General features: G+C 44.9%; 1 protein-coding gene across 1 annotated transcript in view; it reads right to left on the bottom strand.

Moving 5' to 3' along the window:
• The window catches only part of LOC143774871 (serine/threonine-protein kinase N1-like), a 108,720-nt gene that overhangs the window by 74,414 nt on the left and 10,987 nt on the right, over positions 1 to 23,319 (bottom strand). Inside the window, 1 exon segment of the mRNA XM_077262645.1 lies at positions 181 to 571. Coding sequence (XP_077118760.1) covers positions 181 to 571 — 391 coding nt within the window.

The following is a 23,319-nucleotide window of genomic DNA, read 5'->3' as shown; positions in this document are numbered from 1 at the left end:
AATTTGTCGAAGGTGGTGAATTCGAATTTCAAAAGATTTGCTCATCTCTAGTTTTAACCAGTCTGTTAATTTGTATGTCTTGGAGATAAGATTCAGCGCCAATGAGTCTATCAACCACTTCTGAAATAAAATGCACTCCAAAAACATTGTTTCTATGCTCAGTTTGAAGAATGGCATTACCTGACTTTTGGTTTGGTGATGTAGGAGAGACATCAAGGTCGTCCAGTTCCTGTTTCAAGCTGTCCAGTCTTCTCTCACATGTCCTAAGCATGGTCTCTACATGTCCCAGGTTCTTGCGCTCTGTGGTTGCTCTCAGGAGCCTCTCTGCTCCTTCCTTAATCCTCAGCTCCCTGCAGATTTCCCTGCGCAGACGTTCTCTCTCATGTTCTACTCCCTGTTGATCTCCCTTGTCACACTCCATGCCTGGCAGGTCTCCTCCATCTATTCTCTGAAGCTCCTCACTCGGATCTCCAATACTGGACCGTTCCTCTCTCGCTGCTTGCATCCCACCTCTTTCTTTGGGCCCCTGTTCCATTTCCATATTGTCACCACATGGAGAACAGACATTATCCTGTAAAAAAAAAACAACAGTACAGGTGAATAGGAATAGAATACTACACTGTGTTCCAAATTATTATGCACATAGAGTTTAGGAGTGATAAGGTTAGAATTTTTTTGTTTGTCATTTAAACTCATTGATGGTGATGTGTGTCAGGGCTCTTTATATAACTGAAAGCAATTGCAGATACCTGTGCAAATTAGTTTGGCAGGTGTGTCCAAATAAAGGCAAGACTACTTAAGAAGGCTGTTCCACATTATTAAGCAGCCTACATTTTTTGCCAAAATGGGAAAGAAAAAGGATGTGTCGGCTGCTGAGAAGCAACAAATTGTGGAGTATTTAGGTCAAGGCATGACTACAATCAACATTGCCAAGACACTTCATCGTGATCATCGCACAATCAAGAAGTATGTAGCTGATTCCCAGCACACACGTGTGCGTGCTGATAAGGAAAAATTGAGGACTCTTTCCAACAAGCAATTGCGTAAGGTTAAAAGAGCAGCTGCAAAAATGTCTTGTCATAGCAGCAGACAAGTTTTTGAAGCTGCTAGTGCCTCCAACGTCCCCAGAACAACAAGATGCAGGGTCCTTCAGAGGTGCGTAAGCCATCCTGTCGACCACTCTATCCACTGCACACAAGCAGAAACGGCTCCAGTGGACCAAACGATACATGAAGACTGACTTCCAAACTGTTTTGTTCACCGATGAGTGCCGTGCAACGCTCGATGGTCCAGATGGATGGAGTGGAGAATGGCTGGTTGATGGACACCCCATGAAAACACGGCTAAGGTGCCAACAAGGAAGAGGTGGAGTAATGTTTTGGGCTGGAATCATGGGGAGAGAGATTGTCGGCCCCTTTATGATCCCTGAAGGGGTAAAGATGAACTCCATAATCTATGTGGAGTTTCTAAAAACACTTCCTGCCATGGTTCAAGAGGAAGAACTGTGCTTTCCGCAGCAAGATCATTTTCATGCATGATAATGCACCGTCTCATGCTGCAAAAAACACATCTGCATCTCTGGCTGCTATGGGCATAAAAGAGGACAAACTTATGGTGTGGCCACCATCTTCCCCTGACCTCAACCCCATTGAGAACCTCTGGAGCATCATCAAAAGGAGTGTCTATGATGGCGGGAGGCAGTTCACATCTAAGCAACAGCTCTGGGAGGGTATTCTGTCCACATGCAAAACAATTGAAGCAGAAACCATCCAAAAACTGACAAATTCAATGGACGAGAGAGTTCAGAAGCTTCTTTCGAACAAGGGGTCCTATGTGCTAATGTAACATCACATAGAATAAAGTTTTCACTTGAAAACTGTTTGATTTCATTTTGTAATAAGCTGATAATGCTTATAACTTCACAATTGACCATCTTTTTGTTCAAAATAATAAAAAAAAGGTTGAAAACTCTGCTGTGCATAATAATTTGGAACATGCATTTTGAGTGTTTATTTTTTTTTAAAAGATACTATTTTCATAGGCAGTTTGTTCCAAAACATGGCAATTATACTAGAATAGTAGATGACTGGAAAATAACAATGACTGAAATTCAGATAGATAATTTAGAGAAAATATGAGGAAATATTATTTGCATAATAATTTGGAACACAGTGTACAGATAGTGGGAATACACTATGAGTTGTTAATGGCACCTAGGACACATAAAAAACTCCTTGAGATGGAGCTGAACTTCTTTATCAGGTAGACCTGGACATGAAATTAGGCCATTGTGCCTGGATGAACAATCAAAAGAGAGCACCGCAACCCCTTGTGCTTGTGTGGAGGCCTTTAGGGACATTTATGGCCTACCCAATGTTTTTCCTGAAAACACTCTGTGTAATTCCATGCTAGACTATTACGGTATATTGAACACTTTGACCCCAATCGACACTGAAGATGGAAGTGTATATGGCAATATTCAGTATGCATATGTAGCTAAAAGCTGCGCTGCTCTGGCTGCAGTCACCTCATGTAAGAGACAGCTGTTTATTATTGCTACTATATTGGTGTGCAGAAATATGACTGACTACCCATATAAAATATAAAGGTTATGTTGGTTAATAAAATAAGTACCTTTTATTTAGGAACAAAATCATAAAACCGGTTTTCGGCTCTGTACTGAAGCCTTCACCTGATCAAGGCTCCAGTCCGGAGCTGAAAACCGGTTTGTGATTTTGATCTTAAATAAAAGGTAGTTATTTAAATTACCATATCTTTACTAACATCATTGGCAGCACACCAACATAACCTTTATATTTGGGAAGGACATGACCACAGGAGGAAACTGGTTGCATATCAGGAATCTGACCATGAATGGAGGCGTGAGGGAAGGAGTCTATGGCTAAAGCCCCCGTCACACTAAGCGAGGTCGCTAGCGAGATCGCTGCTGAGTCACAAGTTTTGTGACGCAACAGCGACCTCAGTAGTGATCTCGCTATGTTTGACACGTAGCAGCGACCAGGCCCCTGCTGTGAGATCGCTGGTCGTGTCGGAATGGCCTGGACCTTTTTTTGATCGTTGAGGTCCCGCTGGGTAGCACACATCGCTGTGTTTGACACCTTACCAACGACCTCGTTGACGACTCAGACACCGACACATAGGCGTGCATTTGCGTTGCCTTTTCCGCACCCCTCCGCTCCGATTGGTGGTCGCTACTGCGTTCTGATTGGCGGTCATACCTTCAACAGAAGGCGACATGTGTCGCCTCATAAGGCAAGGCCGCCACCAATCAGAACGCAGTAGCGACCACCAATCGGAACTGAATGGGCGCAGAAAAGGCAACGCAAATGCAAGCCTGTGTGACTACAACGTCACACAGGACGTCCCTCATCGAGGTCTGAATCGTCATAATAGCTGCCATGTGACAGGGTCACAACGACCAACGACATCGTTGTACAGGTCGCTACAGGTCGCCGCATCGCTGCTGCGTCGTTGGGAAGATCTCACTGTTTGACATCTCACCAGCGACCACATAGCGACGCAGCAACGATCCCTGACAGGTCGTATCGTTGTCGGGATCGCTTTAGCGTCGCTAAGTGTGACACTGACGGGGCCTTAGTGCAATTTTTTTTAACAGCAGATAACTACAAATATAGATAATATTTCAGTTGTATTCCTGGATTTTTAGCGATTAGTAGCTATTGTATCTGATGATTGTGAAATTTGACTTTGAATTTTGCGGTGTCTATAACTTACAATGTTTCATACATGCTTACTGCAGAATCTGAGGAATGTGCTCCAGAGACGGTGAAGGCACCAGGCCTCTGATCTTACTTGGATATTGGGACTATAAAACTTTCACACCAGTAATTTAATACAATTAAGAATTCATTCTCTTATCTCAGTTTGTTTACTTAAATGTCCATTTATTATACCATGCCTTTGTTTTTTGTGCATATACTGGTGTTTCTTCAGAAACTTTATTATACCATGCCTGAGGAAGGGACCTAAGATGTCTCGAAAGCTTGCTTTATAACATCATTCATTTCATTTTTGTTAGCCATTAGAAGGTATCATAACTACAAGATTATCTTGTTTTTCTAACTGAGAGCAATCTTTTTTCAACTGGCTAACACGATACCAAACCCCTTTATTCTTTTAACTACAAAGTTATCGACATGTTATTTATGCTATCTTGGACAAATCAAGTGTTGTCAATTCTGAATATTTCTGCTTCTATACACACATTTTCCTGGAATCTTTCTTCTCAACAATCTACGTTCATAATATTTAATGTGCCTAGAATGAAAGAGTGTTGGAATATCTCAGAGGTTAAAAATACTCCATAATGGAGGTAGCCATAGTTGATCTCCCTAATTGTGTTAAGACCTTCATTGTGACCGTCAATACACTTTCACTTCAATATTTTGGAGCTGATAGCATCAGGAAAGTAGATTTTTACGTGTGTGATGTCAGAGACCGTGACCAGCTGGACAAACATTGTATGTTTACCTGGAGGTTTCCTTTACAGAACAACCATTGTGTGTATAAAGGTCTTCAATATGTTTCAGACATTTGCAGAACACTGGTGCAAAGAGTTCCTATTACCTGTAAATGTAAGGGACCTAGTTTCATCACGGACTACACTAGGTACGATTGCTATCTGTGAAACAGCACTTGTCGCGAAAAAATGGACATCTGAATGAATCCTTATACGTAGCAGATTCAGCAAGTCAAGAAGAAAAATAAAAACAAAACACGGTGTAAACAGTACAGACGTCACGTGAATCCCAAATGTCCTACAAATTTAGGACTACCAACTTTGCTCACCTACATTTCCTTTCCTGGATTATAATACTCCAGTTATGTAAATGAATCCCAGAAATGAGGAGACATGGGAGCTACTGTAAAGGTAAATGTAATATTAGGATAAGTCTGACATCCACATGGTTGTCTTTGTACAAAAGGCCATAAAAATTAGATTTTTTTAAGCAGCCTGGGCCTTTAGGGCTAGCAGGAACCAACGCTGAGGAGTTATATCTTTTGGAAAAGAGATAGTCCTGCTGGACACTTAGACTTGGCTACTCCAAGCTTCAAAAGATGGGCAGATGGACCTATGGGATCCAAAATGAACAATCCCCATTCCCTATATTAAGGGAGAATGCAAGAAAATGAGCTACCGCATTTAATATTGATTGTTCTTGTCCTGTTATTAACTCACTGTCCAGTTACAGACTGAAATTAACTTAGCAAAATGATTGGCGGTCCTGGAAACCTTTTAGTTTTGTATGGCTCCTTTGAAATGTCTCTTGACTTGATGTTGTTAAATATAGTCTTGGATTATGGTCTAAATCAGTGTTTTCTCAATTTTTGTTCTACTGGGGCTCTTACCCTTCGTATAACACTAAAACAAGCCCAAGAAGAGTCATTGTTGCTCAATCAGAAATTGTTTTAGCAAAAATAAGGTTTGTGTAGCTTTCATTACTTTTGTGAAAACGGCCTTCCCTAGTGGAGTCTCACTAAAAGCCAAGAGGGACCTTACTGGTGAGGCCACCTTGAAAGTTGGCGAAGCATTGGACTAAAGCAATAGTGCTCGACCAATGGAAAGTTTCCAAATCAGAACCAAAGGGGCCACCTCTGTGAACATCTCAGAATTGATCATAGATGTACCCAAGGATAGCAGTGTCTCAACCAATTCATCTATGATTGCAGGAGTGCCGTAAGGATCGGAATTAATGCTTGCATATAAGGACTTGGGAATGAAAATGACTCAGGATTGGTTAGTTATATAGAATTGAATTGTCTGATCACGGGTCTGATTAAGGATCTTTAATGGGTAATGGGGTCTGAATGAGTTTACGGGTCTAATTTTGAGTCTCAATAAGTTTAGGGGTCTCAGGTCTCAATAATTTAAGAAGCCTACAAGGAGCTTGTATGTTCTTCTCATGTTTGCATGGGTTTCCTCTAGGTTCTCCTACTTCCTCAAACAATCTAAAGACATAGTGATAGGGAATCTAGATTGTGAGCCCCAAGGAGACAGTGATGATGTCTGTAAAGTGCTACGGAATTAATGGTGCTATATAACCAAGTAAAAATTTTTTTAAAAGATAAGTCTGATGTCTCATGACGTTTGGGAGTCTGGTTTAGGGTCTGAAATTAGTCTTAATTAATTTGGTGTCTGGTCTGGTTTTACCACTAACAAATAATAATAATAATGTAAATAATTCTACAACTTTTTCAAAATGTTAGCAAGACAACATTTTACTTCTATGCTAAAAATAGTTAGGTGGCCAAGGTCTAAATATATGTATAATGTATCTGTAGATTTTGTATAAAGAAAATCTAAATCTGCTGATGTCAAAATAGAAAAGAAGTTTAATATATATTTTACCACTTTCCTGAACTATACAAGTAAGTACGCCTCCACATATCCTTTTTTTTAACAAAAAAACATGTGCAAATGTCAAGTCACTGCAGTGATGAGGAACAAGGCCTCAAGATGAGGCGGCTAATTGATGGGTCTCTTGTGGTGAGCTTGTGGTGCTTTTAGATCCCATCAAGCAAGGAGAATATAAATGAAAGCACCAAATAAACTGATTCATCACAGATAATTACCATCACCCACAGAATTTCTGACTTCATAACTGAGAGAACTCCCAAGTTTATGGTGACTCAAGTTTGCTAACTTTGTACTTACTAATGAACTAAACTACTGGGCTAGAGGAAACTTCTATATACTGTATATGACTTTTCGGACTGTAGTTCACTTGTTGGCAGACGACACCTAGCAATAAACATGAACAAAGACGATACAAGAGGGCAGCAATAACTAATTATGCTAATGGTGGTGGCCTGTGCTGAACTTACGAGTCCTATACACAGTAGATAGCTGTCGGCTGAACCGAATGATAATTTGGCCCATTGCTTGTCTGGCAGCTACCTTTACCATCTTCTCCAGGCACAGGAGCGTTCTTATGTTCTCTCTGAGAGAGCCACTGCCAAATTTCACTGGCAGTGGCTTATCCGAAAGCAGGCACACCAGATGCGTACCTGCAGCGCCCCAGAGTCCTGGTCGTTGCAGTACTGTGGCTCCACCGCTAAGGGGAGCTATGGTACGTCTGATGGCACTGAAGGAGTTCATCTGACCAGGTATCACAGACACCAATACATTTCACAGCCGGGCCTCCAGGGGGAGCTAAGGGTTCTATTCATTAGGCCACTCCTCACATACTGGTAAAACTGGGGGTCAGGCAGGAAGTTAGGGAGAAAGCTGACTGGGTTGGAACCAGGCAACACCTTGTGGCAGAGGGTGTTGTGGGGGAAGATTCGGTAGGGCCCCTGTCAGGGGTGGGATCCTGACAGAGGCCTGGCAACTAGAGAGAACGTCACGGAACCGTGCCTGCTCAGCATAGCGGCGGTGCCCAAGGAAGGATTAGAAGCGAGATAGATTGTGCTGAGTGAGAAACGAGATCAAAGCAACAAGGAGAATACCAGTAGGAGTCGTGCTGTGAGACCGAGGCAACATTCTACTGAGGCGCACAACCGGCGGCCGGAACGCCGAGGAAGTATTTATAAATCTAGCTTCAAGCAATACTTCAAACCAACGGCAGGACAGTCAGTCATAGGCGGGCTGTCTCACCTAAATCACCTACGAAGACATAGGGGGCAACTTGTGGAGAGGGGCGACTCTAGGGTCCCGGAAGAGCTCTGAGCCTACCCGTCATACGGGTGCCGTCCTAACCGTAACATCAGGGAGGGACGGAAGATTAGCAGAACATCATCTAATCGAGTTGTGAGGGAACTTAAGAAACAGACACAACAGTTGTGGGGACTTCCCGTAAGCACAGCAGGGAAGGACCACGACACCTAGCGCTAGCAGGAAGGCACAGATTTCCACCTGCAAAGAGAACTCTGGAGGTGCCATTGTACCGGCCGGACTTGCGCAGCCTGGTTAACCGTATTCCGGATTGAGGACCCAGAGATCTTCAGTAAAGAGGTAAAGATACTGCAACCTGGTGTCCTCGTTATTTACTGCACCGCACCACCACCACCATCCACATCTATTACTGTACGCCCCTCAGCAGGGTCACGGGCCGGGTCTAGCCACCGTGACAACCCCAGAGCAGAGACTTAGAGGCCCGGTACCGGGTACCCCTCGGCCCTGCGGCAGTGGGGGCGCTACATACCCCCCCAACCCACATCATCTATCCGGGGAGTCTTGAGGCCACCATACACATTAGACTTTCAGCTAAGCTCATCGATATTGGTGTTTTCTGCCGGCATTAGTTTAATGAGCATGGGGACCTTAACTCATAAGCTGTCTACTGTTCCAAGCAACAGGATGAGGTCGCCCCTGAAGAAATTCTGCAAAGACTGTTTATAAACTCAAACATCATTTACTGTTTTTTTTGTGAAGAGGCAAACAGGCATAATAGTTATAAATTCAGTGAGTCACCTATGCTTATGGTACTCACAGAGACACACAATGCTTTAAATAGTCTTTAGCAGGAATAGTGCAACAGCAATAAGATCTGAGGAGATGATTTTGCCATTGACCCCTTCAAGCACCCTGACGTAACTATGTCACAGTCAGGGGGAACATGTATACAGCGGGCTCAGGAGATTTGCCCACATTATACATCGTAGTTGCTAGCTGTGACATCATTCATTCAATCCACCTTGGCCAAAACAACTGATTGCTAGCTCAATGGGGGATCAGATTACAGCTTGAAGTCTATGGCGAAGGTTTGGGAAAGCAGGAGAAGAGTGAGAATCAGAGTGGTAGAGAAAGGTACACAAACACACACGCATGTTGCTTTTTTTATCATGTCACAGTGCTGGATTCACAGTCACACTGCTCAGTGCCGCTCTATATTGCCCTCCATGTTGCTTAAGCTTCTAAATGTGCACTACAAACGTATGCGAATCTCTTCATGGGGCTGTGGGAGAGGGAGCTTCTTCCTGTCAGATCGGCTGACATCAATGTGCTGCGTCCTTTCCTGGACGTGGTACATTGATGACATCTTACTGATCTGGCAGGGATCAAGAGAATTATTGGATACATTTTTCTCTACTTTAAATGAAAACGATCTCAATATTCACCTTACACATAGGTGCAGTGCCGGCAAAATAGATTTTTTAGATGTTCTCTTAAAAAGAGATGAGAGAGATGAAATTCAGACTAGTATCTACCAGAAGACTACAGCTACAAATGCATTGCTACATGCCTCCTCCTCGCATCCACGCCATATTATTCACACTGTCCCTACAGGACAATTTTGAAGGCTACGGAGACTATGCTCTAACGAAGAAGATTTTTATATCCAGGCTAATGATTTAAAACTATGCTGAAGGGAAAGAGGGTATAGTGGGAGAATTATAAAAAAAAGGCCTTTAACAGGGCAAAATATTCATCAAAGCATGACCTTCTGTACAAACCGCAGAATAAAACTGATAATGAGACGGTCTGTTTCATAACGAACTATCACTCACAATTTAACCTATTAAAGAATATTCTGGACAAATTATGGCCAATCCTCAAGGCCGATCCGGTCCTTTCCAGATTCTTGCCCGAGAGGGCTGCCATCATGGCACGTAGATCACGTAACCTAAGGGACATGTTAGTTCGTAGCCATTATGCTGGACAGACACCAAGAACTTTCTTGGATAATATGGTTGCCAAGTGTGGTTGTGCCCCCCGTGGCCGCTGTGTGGCATGCCGTAACATTGACCGATGTGATGCGTTTTCTAATGCCGATGGTTCTCGGGAATATAAGATAAGAAAGTGCATCACATGTGTTATGATGTGGTGACCTTGGAGCCGCATGAAACTTTCTCTGGAGACGGTGGAACCTGTACTGACCGCAAATCCTGAACTAACACCGCAACTAGAAGTAGCCGTGGGGTGTGCCTAACAAACCCTAGACACCTCGACACAGCCGGAGGACTAAATACCCCTATAGGTGGAAATAGGAATGCTACCTTGCCTCAGAGCAGACCCCCAAAGGATAGGCAGCCCCCCACGAATATTGACTGTGAGTAGGAGAAGAATAGACACACAGGTAGAAAACCAGATTTAGCAAAAGAGGCCACTCTAGCTAAATAGGAGAGGATAGGACAGATTACTAGGCGGTCAGTATTAAAACCCTTCCAAAAATATCCACAGCAGATAATACAAAAAGTTCCACAATCTAACTAAAGACATGGAATGTACAGTATATCTGCCACTCCAGAGAATCCAACAAGACTGAGAAAATACTGACACAATCTAAGCTGGACAAGAAAACACAAGGAATAGCACTGAATTGTGAAGCACACCGCATGTGTGCCACAGGAAAAAAAAACCAGACACTTATCTTTGCTGATTTGGCAGAAAGGCAGGAGGAACCAGTTAGAGGTCCAACACCTCCCAACAACAATTGACAACTGGCAAGGACTAATGAATCCTGCACACCTAAATACCCCAGTCAGAACTGCAGTCAGCAGACACACCTGACCAGGACTGCAACCCAGGGACAACTGCATTACCACCTACTACCACCGGAGGGAGCCCAAAAGCAGAATTCACAACAGTACCCCCCCCCTTGAGGAGGGGTCACCGAACCCTCACCAGAGCCCCCAGGCCGATCAGGACAAGCCAGATGAAAGGCACGGACCAAATCAGCAGCATGGACACCAGAAGCAAAAACCCAAGAATTATCCTCCTGACCATAACCCTTCCATTTGACAAGGTACTGAAGCCTCCGCCTCGAAAAACGAGAATCCAAAATCTTCTCAACCACATACTCCAACTCCCCATCAACCAAAACAGGGGCCAGAGGATCAACGGAGGGAACAACGGGCACCACATATTTCCGCAATAAAGATCTATGGAAGACATTATGGATAGCAAAAGAGGCCGGAAGCGCCAATCGAAAAGACACCGGATTAATAATCTCAGAAATCCTATAAGGACCAATAAACCGAGGCTTAAACTTAGGAGAAGAGACCTTCAAAGGAACATGACGGGAAGACAACCAAACCAAATCCCCAACCCGAAGCCGGGAACCAACACACCGACGACGGTTAGCAAAACGTTGAGCCTCCTCCTGAGACAACACCAAATTGTCCACCACATGAGCCCAAATCTGCTGCAACCTGTCAACCACAGAATCCACACCAGGACAGTCAGAAGGCTCAACCTGCCCAGAAGAAAAACGAGGATGAAAACCAAAATTACAAAAAAAAGGCGAAACCAAAGTAGCCAAACTAGCCCGATTATTAAGGGCAAACTCGGCCAATGGCAAAAAGGCCACCCAATCATCCTGATCGGCAGACACAAAGCATCTCAAATAAGTCTCCAAAGTCTGATTAGTTCGCTTGGTCTGGCCATTTGTCTGAGGGTGAAATGCAGAAGAAAAAGACAAATCAATGCCCAGCCTAGCACAAAAGGCCCGCCAAAACCTAGAAACAAACTGGGAACCTCTGTCGGACACAATATTCTCCGGAATACCATGCAAACGAACCACATGCTGAAAAAACAACGGAACCAACTCTGAAGAGGAAGGCAATTTAGGCAAAGGCACCAAATGAACCATCTTAGAAAACCGGTCACAAACAACCCAGATAACCGACATCCTCTGGGAAACCGGAAGATCAGAAATAAAATCCATAGAAATATGCGTCCAGGGCCTCTCAGGGACCGGCAATGGCAAAAGTAACCCACTAGCACGGGAACAACAAGGCTTGGCCCGCGCACAAGTCCCACAGGACTGCACAAAAGAACGCACATCACGTGACAACGAAGGCCACCAAAAGGACCTACCAACCAAATCTCTGGTACCAAAAATACCAGGATGACCAGCCAACACAGAACAGTGAACCTCAGAAATCACTCTACTATTCCATCTGTCAGGAACAAACAATTTCCCCACAGGACAGAGGTCAGGTCTATCAGCCTGAAATTCCTGAAGAACCCGCCGTAAATCAGGGGAAATGGCAGAAAGGACCACCCCTTCTTTCAGAATGCCGACTGGTTCAAGGACCTCAGGAGAATCAGGCAAAAAACTCCTAGAAAGGGCATCAGCCTTAATATTCTTAGAACCCGGAAGATACGAAACCACGAAATCAAAACGGGAAAAAAACAAGGACCATCGAGCCTGTCTAGGACTCAGCCGTTTGGCAGACTCGAGGTAAATCAAATTATTATGATCGGTCAGGACCACAATACGGTGCTTAGCTCCCTCAAGCCAATGTCGCCACTCCTCAAACGCCCACTTCATAGCCAACAACTCCCGATTGCCGACATCATAATTGCGTTCAGCAAGCGAAAACTTGCGGGAGAAGAAGGCACACGGTTTCATCAAAGAACCAACAGAATCCCTCGGAGACAAAACGGCCCCTGCCCCAATCTCAGAAGCATCAACCTCAACCTGAAACGGAAGAGAAACATCTGGTTGGCGCAACACCGGAGCAGAAGTAAATCGGCGTTTAAGTTCCTGAAATGCAGAGACAGCCGCAGAGGACCAATTCGCCACATCAGCGCCTTTTTTCATCAAATCAGTCAAGGGTTTAACCACGCTGGAGAAGTTAGCAATGAAACGGCGATAAAAATTTGCAAAACCCAAAAATTTCTGAAGTCTCTTCACAGATGTGGGTTGAATCCAATCATGAATGGCCTGAACTTTAACCGGATCCATCTGCATAGATGAGGGAGAAAAAATAAAGCCCAAAAAAGAAACCTTCTGCACCCCAAACAGACACTTAGACCCCTTCACAAACAAAGCATTGTCACGAAGGATCTGAAATACTATCCTGACCTGTTCCACACGAGACTCCCAATCATCGGAAAAAATCAAAATATCGTCCAAATATACAATCAAGAATTTATCAATATAAGTCCGGAAGATATCATGCATGAAGGATTGAAAAACAGATGGAGCGTTAGTGAGCCCGAATGGCATCACAAGGTATTCAAAATGGCCTTCGGGCGTATTAAACGCAGTTTTCCATTCATCACCCTGCTTAATACAACAGATTATATGCCCCCCGAAGGTCAATCTTCATAAACCAACTAGCCCCCTTAATCCTAGCAAACAAATCGGAAAGCAAAGGTAAAGGGTATTGAAACTTGACCGTGATCTTATTCAAGAGGCGATAATCAATACAAGGTCTCAAGGAGCCATCCTTCTTAGCAACAAAAAAAAAACCTGCTCCCAACGGTGAAGAAGATGGCCGAATATGCCCTTTCTCCAAAGACTCCTTAACATAACTCCGCATGGCGGTATGTTCAGGCACAGACAGGTTGAAAAGTCGGCCCTTAGGAAACTTACTGCCTGGAATCAAGTCAATCGCACAATCACAGTCCCTGTGCGGTGGAAGGGAACTGGACTTGGGCTCATCGAATACATCCTGAAAATCAGACAAAAACTCTGGAATTTCAGAAGAGGAAGAAGAGGAGATTGACATCAAAGGAACATCATTATGAACCCCCTGACAACCCCAACTAGTCACAGACATAGATTTCCAATCCAACACAGGATTATGTACCTGCAACCACGGGAAACCCAGCACGATAACATCATGCAAATTATGCAACACCAGAAATCGACAATCTTCCTGATGGGCTGGCGCCATGTGCATGGTCACCTGTGTCCAAAACTGGGGCTTATTTTTAGCCAAAGGTGTAGCATCAATCCCCCTTAAAGGAATAGGGTTCTGCAAAGGCTGCAAGGGAAAACCACAATGCCTGGCAAACTCAAAATCCATTAAGGTCAAGGCGGCGCCTGAATCCACAAACGCCATGACAGAAAATGATGACAATGAGCAGATCAAGGACACCGATAACAGAAATTTAGGTTGTACAGTACTGATAGTAAATGAACTAGCGATCCTTTTTGTCCGCTTAGGGCAGACTGAAATGACATGAGAAGCGTCGCCACAATAATAACACAACCTATTCTGACGTCTGAATCCTTGTCGTTCCGTTCTAGACAAAATCCTATCACACTGCATTGGCTCAGGACTTTGCTCTAAGGACGACGCCACAGTGCGCACAGTTTGACGCTCCCACAAGCGCCGATCAATCTGAATGGCCAGAGACATAGAATCACTCAGACTGGAAGGCGTGGGAAACCCCACCATAACATCTTTAATGGATTCAGAAAGACCCTTTCTGAAAATTGCCGCCAAAGCATAATCATTCCATTTAGTCAACACAGACCATTTTCTAAATTTCTGACAATACAATTCTGCCGCCTCTTGACCCTGAGACAGGGCCAACAAGGTTTTCTCCGCTTGATCCACAGAATTCGGTTCATCATATAATAATCCTAAAGCCTGAAAAAAGGAATCTACATTAAGTAAGGCCGGATTCACAGATTCCAGGGAAAATGCCCAATCCTGAGGATCGCCACGCAGCAGGGAGATGACAATTTTAACCTGCTGAATGTAATCACCGGAGGATCGCGGTCTCAGAGCAAAAAACAGTTTACAATTGTTTTTAAAACCCCAAAATTTGGACCTATCACCAAAAAACAAATCAGGAGTAGGAATCTTCGGCTCTAAAGCAGGAGTCTGAACAATATAATCAGAAATACCCTGTACCCTAGCAGCAAGCTGGTCTACACGAGAAGCTAATTCCTGAACATCCATGCTGGCACAAGACTCCTCAGCCACCCAAAGATAAAGAGGGAAGAAAAGACAAAACAGACTGCAGAAAAAAAATGGCTCAACACCTTTCTTCCCTTCTTCTGAGATGCATTTAACTCATTATTGGCCAGTTGTACTGTTATGATGTGGTGACCTTGGAGCCACATGAAACTTTCTCTGGAGACGGTGGAACCTGTACTGACCGCAAATCCTGAACTAACACCGCAACTAGAAGTAGCCGTGGGGTGTGCCTAACAAACCCTAGACACCTCGACACAGCCGGAGGACTAAATACCCCTATAGGTGGAAATAGGAATGCTACCTTGCCTCAGAGCAGACCCCCAAAGGATAGGCAGCCCCCACGAATATTGACTGTGAGTAGGAGAAGAATAGACACACACAGGTAGAAAACCAGATTTAGCAAAAGAGGCCACTCTAGCTAAATAGGAGAGGATAGGACAGATTACTAGGCGGTCAGTATTAAAACCCTTCCAAAAATATCCACAGCAGATAATACAAAAAGTTCCACAATCTAACTAAAGACATGGAATGTATATCTGCCACTCCAGAGAATCCAACAAGACTGAGAAAATACTGACACAATCTAAGCTGGACAAGAAAACACAAGGAATAGCACTGAATTGTGAAGCACACCGCATGTGTGCCACAGGAAAAAAAACCCAGACACTTATCTTTGCTGATTTGGCAGAAAGGCAGGAGGAACTAATGAATCCTGCACACCTAAATACCCCAGTCAGAACTGCAATCAGTAGACACACCTGACCAGGACTGCAACCCAGGGATAACTGCATTACCACCTACTACCACCGGAGGGAGCCCAAAAGCAGAATTCACAACACACATGCACAAGTGTCAATGTTATCAATTATGCCATCTGTCCTTGTGCAAAAATCTATGCAGGTCTCACTAAGCGCCAATTGAAGATGCGTATAAGAGAACATGTTTTGGGCAGTAGCACCCCAGTCTTACACTGTCTATGACTGGTCAGTAGGGTTGAGAGAAACGGATCGGACAAATTAAAAAATTGCCGACTCTCGGCAAAGTCGGGTTTCTTGAAACCCGACCCGATCCTAGTGTGGGATCGGCCATGCAGTCGGCGATCTTCGCGCCAAAGTCGCGTTTCATATGACGCGTTCAGCGCCATTTTTCAGCCAATGAAGGAGGACGCAGAGTGTGGGCAGCGTGATGACATAGGTCTCGGTCCCCACCATCTTAGAGAAGGGCATGACAGTGATTGGCTTGCTCGTATATCAGCCAGCCACTTTCTGCCACTTACATTGTGTTGTTTTATGCACAGGGCCTGAGTTTTGGTTCAGTCTCCCCAAAAAAAAGGGAGATTTAAATTCTCAACAAGTTTATATACACCTTCTACCTTGTTTTAAAGTACCATATAACGGTTGTTATTTTGGTTAGATTTTCCAAAAAATGAGGAAGTCTGGTGGAAGAGCCCGTGGGCGGTGGTTGCCAGCTGGTACTGATGGTGGTGGTGGTGGTGGTGATGCATCTGGTGGTAGTGACAAAAGCACAATAGCACCTAAGGCTGGAGGTGTTGAGCCAGCGTCATCGTCTGGCTACACACGGCCTCAAAGGCTCTCTTATCTGGGAGTAGGAAAACAGCTTTTAAAGCCGGAGCAGCAGGAAAAAGTTTTGGCTTTCCTTGCTGACTCAGCCTCTAGCTCTTTCGCCTCCTCTTCAGAAAGTTCCAAATATAAAAGCAGCGAGTCGTCAGTGGATGCTCCCGGTCAGGAACAAGACGTTTCCTTTTGTCCTTCACCCAAACCAAAAGTGAAGGATGCGTCAGGTGACACTACAGGTTACTCCATGGAGCTCTTTACACATACGTCTGGCTACCCAAAATGTTGATGATCTAACCTTCATTAAAATGCGCCAATCATGGATTTCAAATTATTTGGCCCCACCTTCCCCTGCTGACACGTAGCTTGCCTGAAAAATGTCTTGCTTTTGGCCTCCTCTTACTGACTTCTCCAATTCCTCCATTTGCAGCTGCTGAATGTCCACCATAGGCCATTTTTATACCTCCCTAAATGGGCTGACTCCCCCCACAGGGCCGTGGTCACCACCTGGCGCAAGCACCCGTGCGAGTGCCGTTTGCCTGGACAGGTGGGTGGGCCCACTCTTGGGTGATGGCACTGGCACAGGGTCCCTCATAGTACAATGAAGTGTCTCTGACGGTGGTGGTGCACAACCAACGTCAGACACACCATCGTAATATAAGGGGCCCTGTGCCAGTACTGCCGCCCACGAGAGAGTGTTCCCCCCCAGCTCGAACAGTGCTCTACCACTTGCAATACTTACCTCTCCCTGCTCCACCACTGTGTAGTCTGTGCTGTTAAATCCTTCAATGGCACTGCCAATACAAATTTGTTGAAATGATAGATGATAGTTAAAATATACAGGGGCCCTGGCCTCCATTTAGACCAGTTAATACTTTGCGCCTACTACCACTGTCTGGTACTCAGCAGAGGAGCCCACCCCTGTACCTAGCTAGGCCACCTGTTTATTTCTGAACAATTTTTTGGCAGACATTTAGCCCACTTTATTATTTGGGCCTACTAACTTAGTCTGCTACTCATTACAATTTTCCGACACTGAGCAAAGCAATGTCGCCTGTTTATTTATGAACAATTTTTTGGCAGACATTTAGCCCACTTTATTATTTGGGCCTACTAACTGTGTCTGCCACTCATTACAGTTTTCCTCCACTGAACAAAGCAATGCCGCCTGTTTAGTCCTGTTACCACATTTGAACTGCATTTAGCCTACTTTATTATTTGGGCCTACTAACTGTGTCTGTGTTGTGAATTCCGTTCTTGGGCTCCATCCTGTGGTTGCGAATGGTATTTTTGGGAGTTCTGCTCTTGGGCTCCCTCTGGTGGTTTCAAGTAGAACTTAGCAGCTGCGTTCACTAATCGGTTTCCTGGCCTTGTTATTTAACTGGGCTTTTGGCTTTAGTGGATGCCAGCTGTCAATGTATTTCCTGTGGATTCAGTCCTTTCCTGGAAGTTCTCTGTTGGCCAGTCCATTTTCAGCTTAAGATAAGTCTGCTACTTTTTGGGTGTTTCCCTGCTTATGACCTTCTGTTCAGTTCAATTTATGTCTCTTTTGTCCAGCTTGTCATTATGAAATATTCCGGCTAGTTGGAAGCTCTGGGGTCGCAGATTTGCCCCTCCACACCGTGAGTCGGTGTGGTGGTTATTTTTGTAAACTCTGCGTGGACTTTTAGTGTTTTGTTGTGAATTTGCTTTTTGCTCCCTCTAGTGGTTACTAGTTTTTTGACTCTGGTTTTTCTGTCATTCCTTTTATCCGCACCTGGGTCGTTAGTTAGGGGTGTTGCTATATAAGCTCCCTAGACCTTCAGTTCAATGCCTGGCAACGTAGTTATCAGAGCTAGTCTGCTGTGCTCTTGTCTACTGATCCTGGTTCCAGTTATATCAGCTAAGTCTGCCTTTTGCTTTTTGCTATTTGTTTTGGTTTTGTATTTTTGTCCAGCTTGTTCCAAATCTATATCCTGACCTTTGCTGGAAGCTCTAGGGGGCTGGTGTTCTCCCCCCGGACCGTTAGACGGTTCGGGGGTTCTTGAATTTCCAGTGTGGATTTTGATAGGGTTTTTGTTGACCATATAAGTTACCTTTCTTTATTCTGCTATCAGTAAGCGGGCCTCTCTGTGCTAAACCTGGTTCATTTCTGTGTTTGTCATTTCCTCTTACCTCACCGTTATTATTTGTGGGGGGCTTCTATCCAGCTTTGGGGTCCCCTTCTCTGGAGGCAAGAAAGGTCTTTTGTTTTCCTCTACTAGGGGTAGCTAGATTCTCCGGCTGGAGCGTGTCATCTAGAATCAACGTAGGAATGATCCCCGGCTACTTCTAGTGTTGGCGTTAGGAGTAGATATATGGTCAACCCAGTTACCACTGCCCTATGAGCTGGATTTTTGTATTCTGCAGACTTCCACGTACCTCTGAGACCCTCGCCATTGGGGTCATAACAGTTTGCCAGGCCAGTATTAAATGTTTAATGCGTTGCAGAAGAGGGATTATAAGAAAGAAGATTCTGAGTTTTTTTTTTTTTCTTTCTTCTTCCCCTTTACCTCAGAGTGGCTATGCTTGCTGCAGACATGAATGTCCAGACCTTGATTACAAGTGTGGACCAGCTGGCTACTCGTGTGCAGGGCATACAAGACTATGTTATCAGAAATCCTAGGTCAGAACCTAAAATACCGATTCCTGAACTGTTTTCCGGAGACAGGTTTAAGTTTAGGAATTTTGTGAATAATTGTAAATTGTTTTTGTCCCTGAGACCCTGTTCATCTGGAGACTCTGCTCAGCAAGTAAAAATAGTTATTTCGTTCTTACGGGGCGATCCTCAGGATTGGGCTTTTTCGCTGGCGCCAGGAGATCCGGCATTGGCTGATATTGATGCGTTTTTTCTGGCGCTCGGTTTACTTTATGAGGAACCCAATCTTGAGATTCAGGCAGAAAAGGCCTTGCTGGCTATGTCTCAGGGGCAGGACGAGGCTGAAGTGTATTGCCAAAAATTTCGGAAATGGTCCGTGCTGACACATTGGAACGAGTGTGCACTGGCCGCTAATTTTAGAAATGGCCTATCTGAAGCCATTAAGAATGTTATGGTGGGTTTTCCCATTCCCACAGGTCTCAATGATACTATGGCACTGGCTATTCAAATTGACCGGCGGTTGCGGGAGCGCAAAACCGCAAATTCCCTCATGGTGTTGTCTGAACAGACACCTAATTCGGTGCAATGTGATAGAAAAACCGCAAATTCCCTCATGGTGTTGTCTGAACAGACACCTGATTTAATGCAATGTGATAGAATCCTGACTAGAAATGAGCGGAAAATTCATAGACGCCGGAATGGCTTGTGCTACTACTGTGGTGATTCTACACATGTTATCTCAGCATGCTCTAAACGTATAGCTAAGGTTGTTAGTCCTGTCACCGTTGGTAATTTGCAACCTAAATTTATTCTGTCTGTAACTTTGATTTGCTCACTGTCGTCTTATCCTGTCATGGCGTTTGTAGATTCAGGTGCTGCCCTGAGTCTTATGGATCTGTCATTTGCTAAGCACTGTGGTTTTACTCTTGAACCATTAGAAAATCCTATTCCTCTTAGGGGTATTGATGCTACGCCATTGGCAGCAAATAAACCGCAGTATTGGACACAGGTTATCATGTGCATGACTCCTGAACACCGCGAGGTGATACGTTTCCTGGTTTTACATAAAATGCATGATTTGGTTGTTTTAGGGCTGCCATGGTTACAGACCCATAATCCAGTCCTGGACTGGAAGGCTATGTCAGTCTCAAGTTGGGGCTGTCGTGGTATTCATGGGGATTCCCTGCCTGTGTCTATTGCTTCTTCTACGCCTTCGGAAGTTCCGGAGTATTTGTCTGATTATCAGGATGTCTTCAGTGAGTCTGAGTCCAGTGCACTGCCTCCTCATAGGGACTGTGACTGTGCTATAGATTTGATCCCAGGCAGTAAGTTTCCTAAGGGAAGACTGTTTAATCTGTCGGTACCTGAACATACCGCTATGCGTTCATATATCAGGGAGTCTCTGGAGAAAGGACATATTCGTCCGTCTTCTTCCCCCCTTGGTGCGGGATTCTTTTTTGTGGCAAAAAAGGACGGATCTTTGAGACCTTGTATTGATTATCGGCTTTTAAATAAGATCACTGTCAAATTTCAGTATCCTTTACCGCTGTTGTCTGACTTGTTTGCCCGGATTAAAGGTGCCAAGTGGTTCACCAAGATAGACCTTCGTGGTGCGTACAACCTTGTGCGCATTAAGCAAGGTGATGAATGGAAAACCGCATTCAATACGCCCGAAGGTCATTTTGAGTACTTGGTGATGCCTTTTGGGCTCTCCAATGCGCCTTCAGTTTTTCAGTCCTTTATGCATGACATTTTCCGGAAGTATCTGGATAAATTTTTGATTGTTTATCTGGATGATATTTTGGTTTTTTCTGATGATTGGGATTCGCATGTGGAGCAGGTCAGGTTGGTCTTTAAAATTTTGCGTGAAAATTCTTTGTTTGTCAAGGGCTCAAAGTGTCTCTTTGGTGTACAGAAGGTTCCCTTTTTGGGGTTCATTTTTTCCCCTTCTGCTGTGGAGATGGACCCAGTCAAGGTCCGAGCTATTCTTGATTGGACTCAGCCCTCGTCGGTTAAGAGTCTTCAGAAGTTCTTGGGTTTCGCTAACTTCTACCGTCGTTTTATCGCTAATTTTTCTAGCATTGTGAAACCGTTGACGGATATGACCAAGAAGGGCTCCGATGTAGCTAACTGGGCTCCTGCTGCCGTGGAGGCTTTCCAGGAGTTGAAGCGCCGGTTTACTTCGGCGCCTGTTTTGTGCCAGCCCGATGTCTCACTTCCCTTTCAGGTTGAGGTGGATGCTTCAGAGATTGGAGCAGGGGCCGTTTTGTCGCAGAGAGGCCCTGGTTGCTCTGTTATGAAACCTTGTGCCTTTTTCTCCAGGAAGTTTTCGCCTGCCGAGCGAAATTATGATGTGGGCAATCGGGAGTTGTTGGCCATGAAATGGGCATTTGAGGAGTGGCGTCATTGGCTCGAGGGTGCTAAGCATCGTGTGGTGGTCTTGACTGATCACAAAAATCTGATGTATCTCGAGTCTGCTAAACGCCTTAATCCGAGACAGGCCCGCTGGTCATTGTTTTTCTCCCGCTTTGATTTTGTTGTCTCGTATTTACCAGGTTCAAAGAATGTGAAGGCCGATGCTCTTTCTAGGAGCTTTGTGCCTGATGCTCCTGGAGTCGCTGATCCTGTTGGTATTCTTAAAGATGGAGTTATCTTGTCAGCTATTTCTCCGGATCTGCGACGTGTGTTGCAGAGATTTCAGGCTGATAGGCCTGAGTCTTGTCCACCTGACAGACTGTTTGTCCCGGATAAATGGACCAGCAGAGTCATTTCCGAGGTTCATTCCTCGGTGTTGGCAGGTCACCCGGGAATTTTTGGCACCAGAGATCTGGTGGCCAGGTCCTTTTGGTGGCCTTCCTTGTCAAGGGATGTGCGGTCATTTGTGCAGTCCTGTGGGACTTGTGCTCGAGCTAAGCCTTGCTGTTCTCGTGCCAGCGGTTTGCTCTTGCCCTTGCCTGTCCCGAAGAGACCTTGGACACATATCTCCATGGATTTCATTTCTGATCTTCCGCTATCTCAGGGCATGTCCGTTATCTGGGTGATATGTGATCGCTTCTCCAAGATGGTCCATTTGGTTCCTTTGCCTAAGCTGCCTTCCTCTTCCGATCTGGTTCCTGTGTTTTTCCAGAACGTGGTTCGTTTGCACGGCATCCCTGAGAATATTGTGTCAGACAGAGGATCCCAGTTCGTTTCTAGGTTCTGGCGATCCTTTTGTAGTAGGATGGGCATTGATTTGTCGTTTTCGTCTGCTTTCCATCCTCAGACTAATGGACAGACGGAGCGAACCAATCAGACTTTGGAGGCTTATTTGAGGTGTTTTGTCTCTGCTGATCAGGACGATTGGGTGACATTCTTGCCGTTGGCTGAGTTTGCCCTTAATAATCGGGCTAGTTCCGCCACCTTGGTTTCGCCTTTTTTCTGCAACTCTGGTTTCCATCCTCGCTTTTCTTCGGGTCATGTGGAGCCTTCTGACTGTCCTGGGGTGGATTCTGTGGTAGATAGGTTGCAGCGGATCTGGAATCATGTGGTGGACAACTTGAAGTTGTCACAGGAGAGGGCTCAGCGCTTTGCCAACCGCCGCCGCGGTGTGGGTCCCCGACTACGCGTTGGGGATTTGGTATGGCTTTCTTCCCGCTTTGTTCCTATGAAGGTCTCCTCTCCCAAATTTAAACCTCGTTTTATTGGGCCTTACAAGATATTGGAAATCCTTAATCCTGTATCTTTTCGTCTGGATCTTCCTGTGTCGTTTGCTATTCACAATGTATTTCATAGGTCCTTGTTGCGGCGGTACATTGTGCCTGTAGTTCCTTCTGCTGAGCCTCCTGCTCCGGTGTTGGTTGAGGGCGAGTTGGAGTACGTGGTGGAGAAGATCTTGGATTCTCGCCTCTCCAGGCGGAGGCTTCAGTACCTGGTCAAGTGGAAGGGCTATGGTCAGGAGGATAATTCCTGGGTGGTCGCCTCTGATGTTCATGCGGCCGATTTAGTTCGTGCCTTTCATGCCGCTCATCCTGATCGCCCTGGTGGTCGTGGTGAGGGTTCGGTGACCCCTCACTAAGGGGGGGGTACTGTTGTGAATTTGCTTTTTGCTCCCTCTAGTGGTTACTAGTTTTTTGACTCTGGTTTTTCTGTCATTCCTTTTATCCGCACCTGGGTCGTTAGTTAGGGGTGTTGCTATATAAGCTCCCTAGACCTTCAGTTCAATGCCTGGCAACGTAGTTATCAGAGCTAGTCTGCTGTGCTCTTGTCTACTGATCCTGGTTCCAGTTATATCAGCTAAGTCTGCCTTTTGCTTTTTGCTATTTGTTTTGGTTTTGTATTTTTGTCCAGCTTGTTCCAAATCTATATCCTGACCTTTGCTGGAAGCTCTAGGGGGCTGGTGTTCTCCCCCCGGACCGTTAGACGGTTCGGGGGTTCTTGAATTTCCAGTGTGGATTTTGATAGGGTTTTTGTTGACCATATAAGTTACCTTTCTTTATTCTG

Source organism: Ranitomeya variabilis, chromosome 5 (assembly GCF_051348905.1).
Source record: "Ranitomeya variabilis isolate aRanVar5 chromosome 5, aRanVar5.hap1, whole genome shotgun sequence".
Lineage (NCBI taxonomy): Eukaryota > Metazoa > Chordata > Amphibia > Anura > Dendrobatidae > Ranitomeya > Ranitomeya variabilis.
This window is presented reverse-complemented; position numbering and strand designations above follow the sequence as displayed.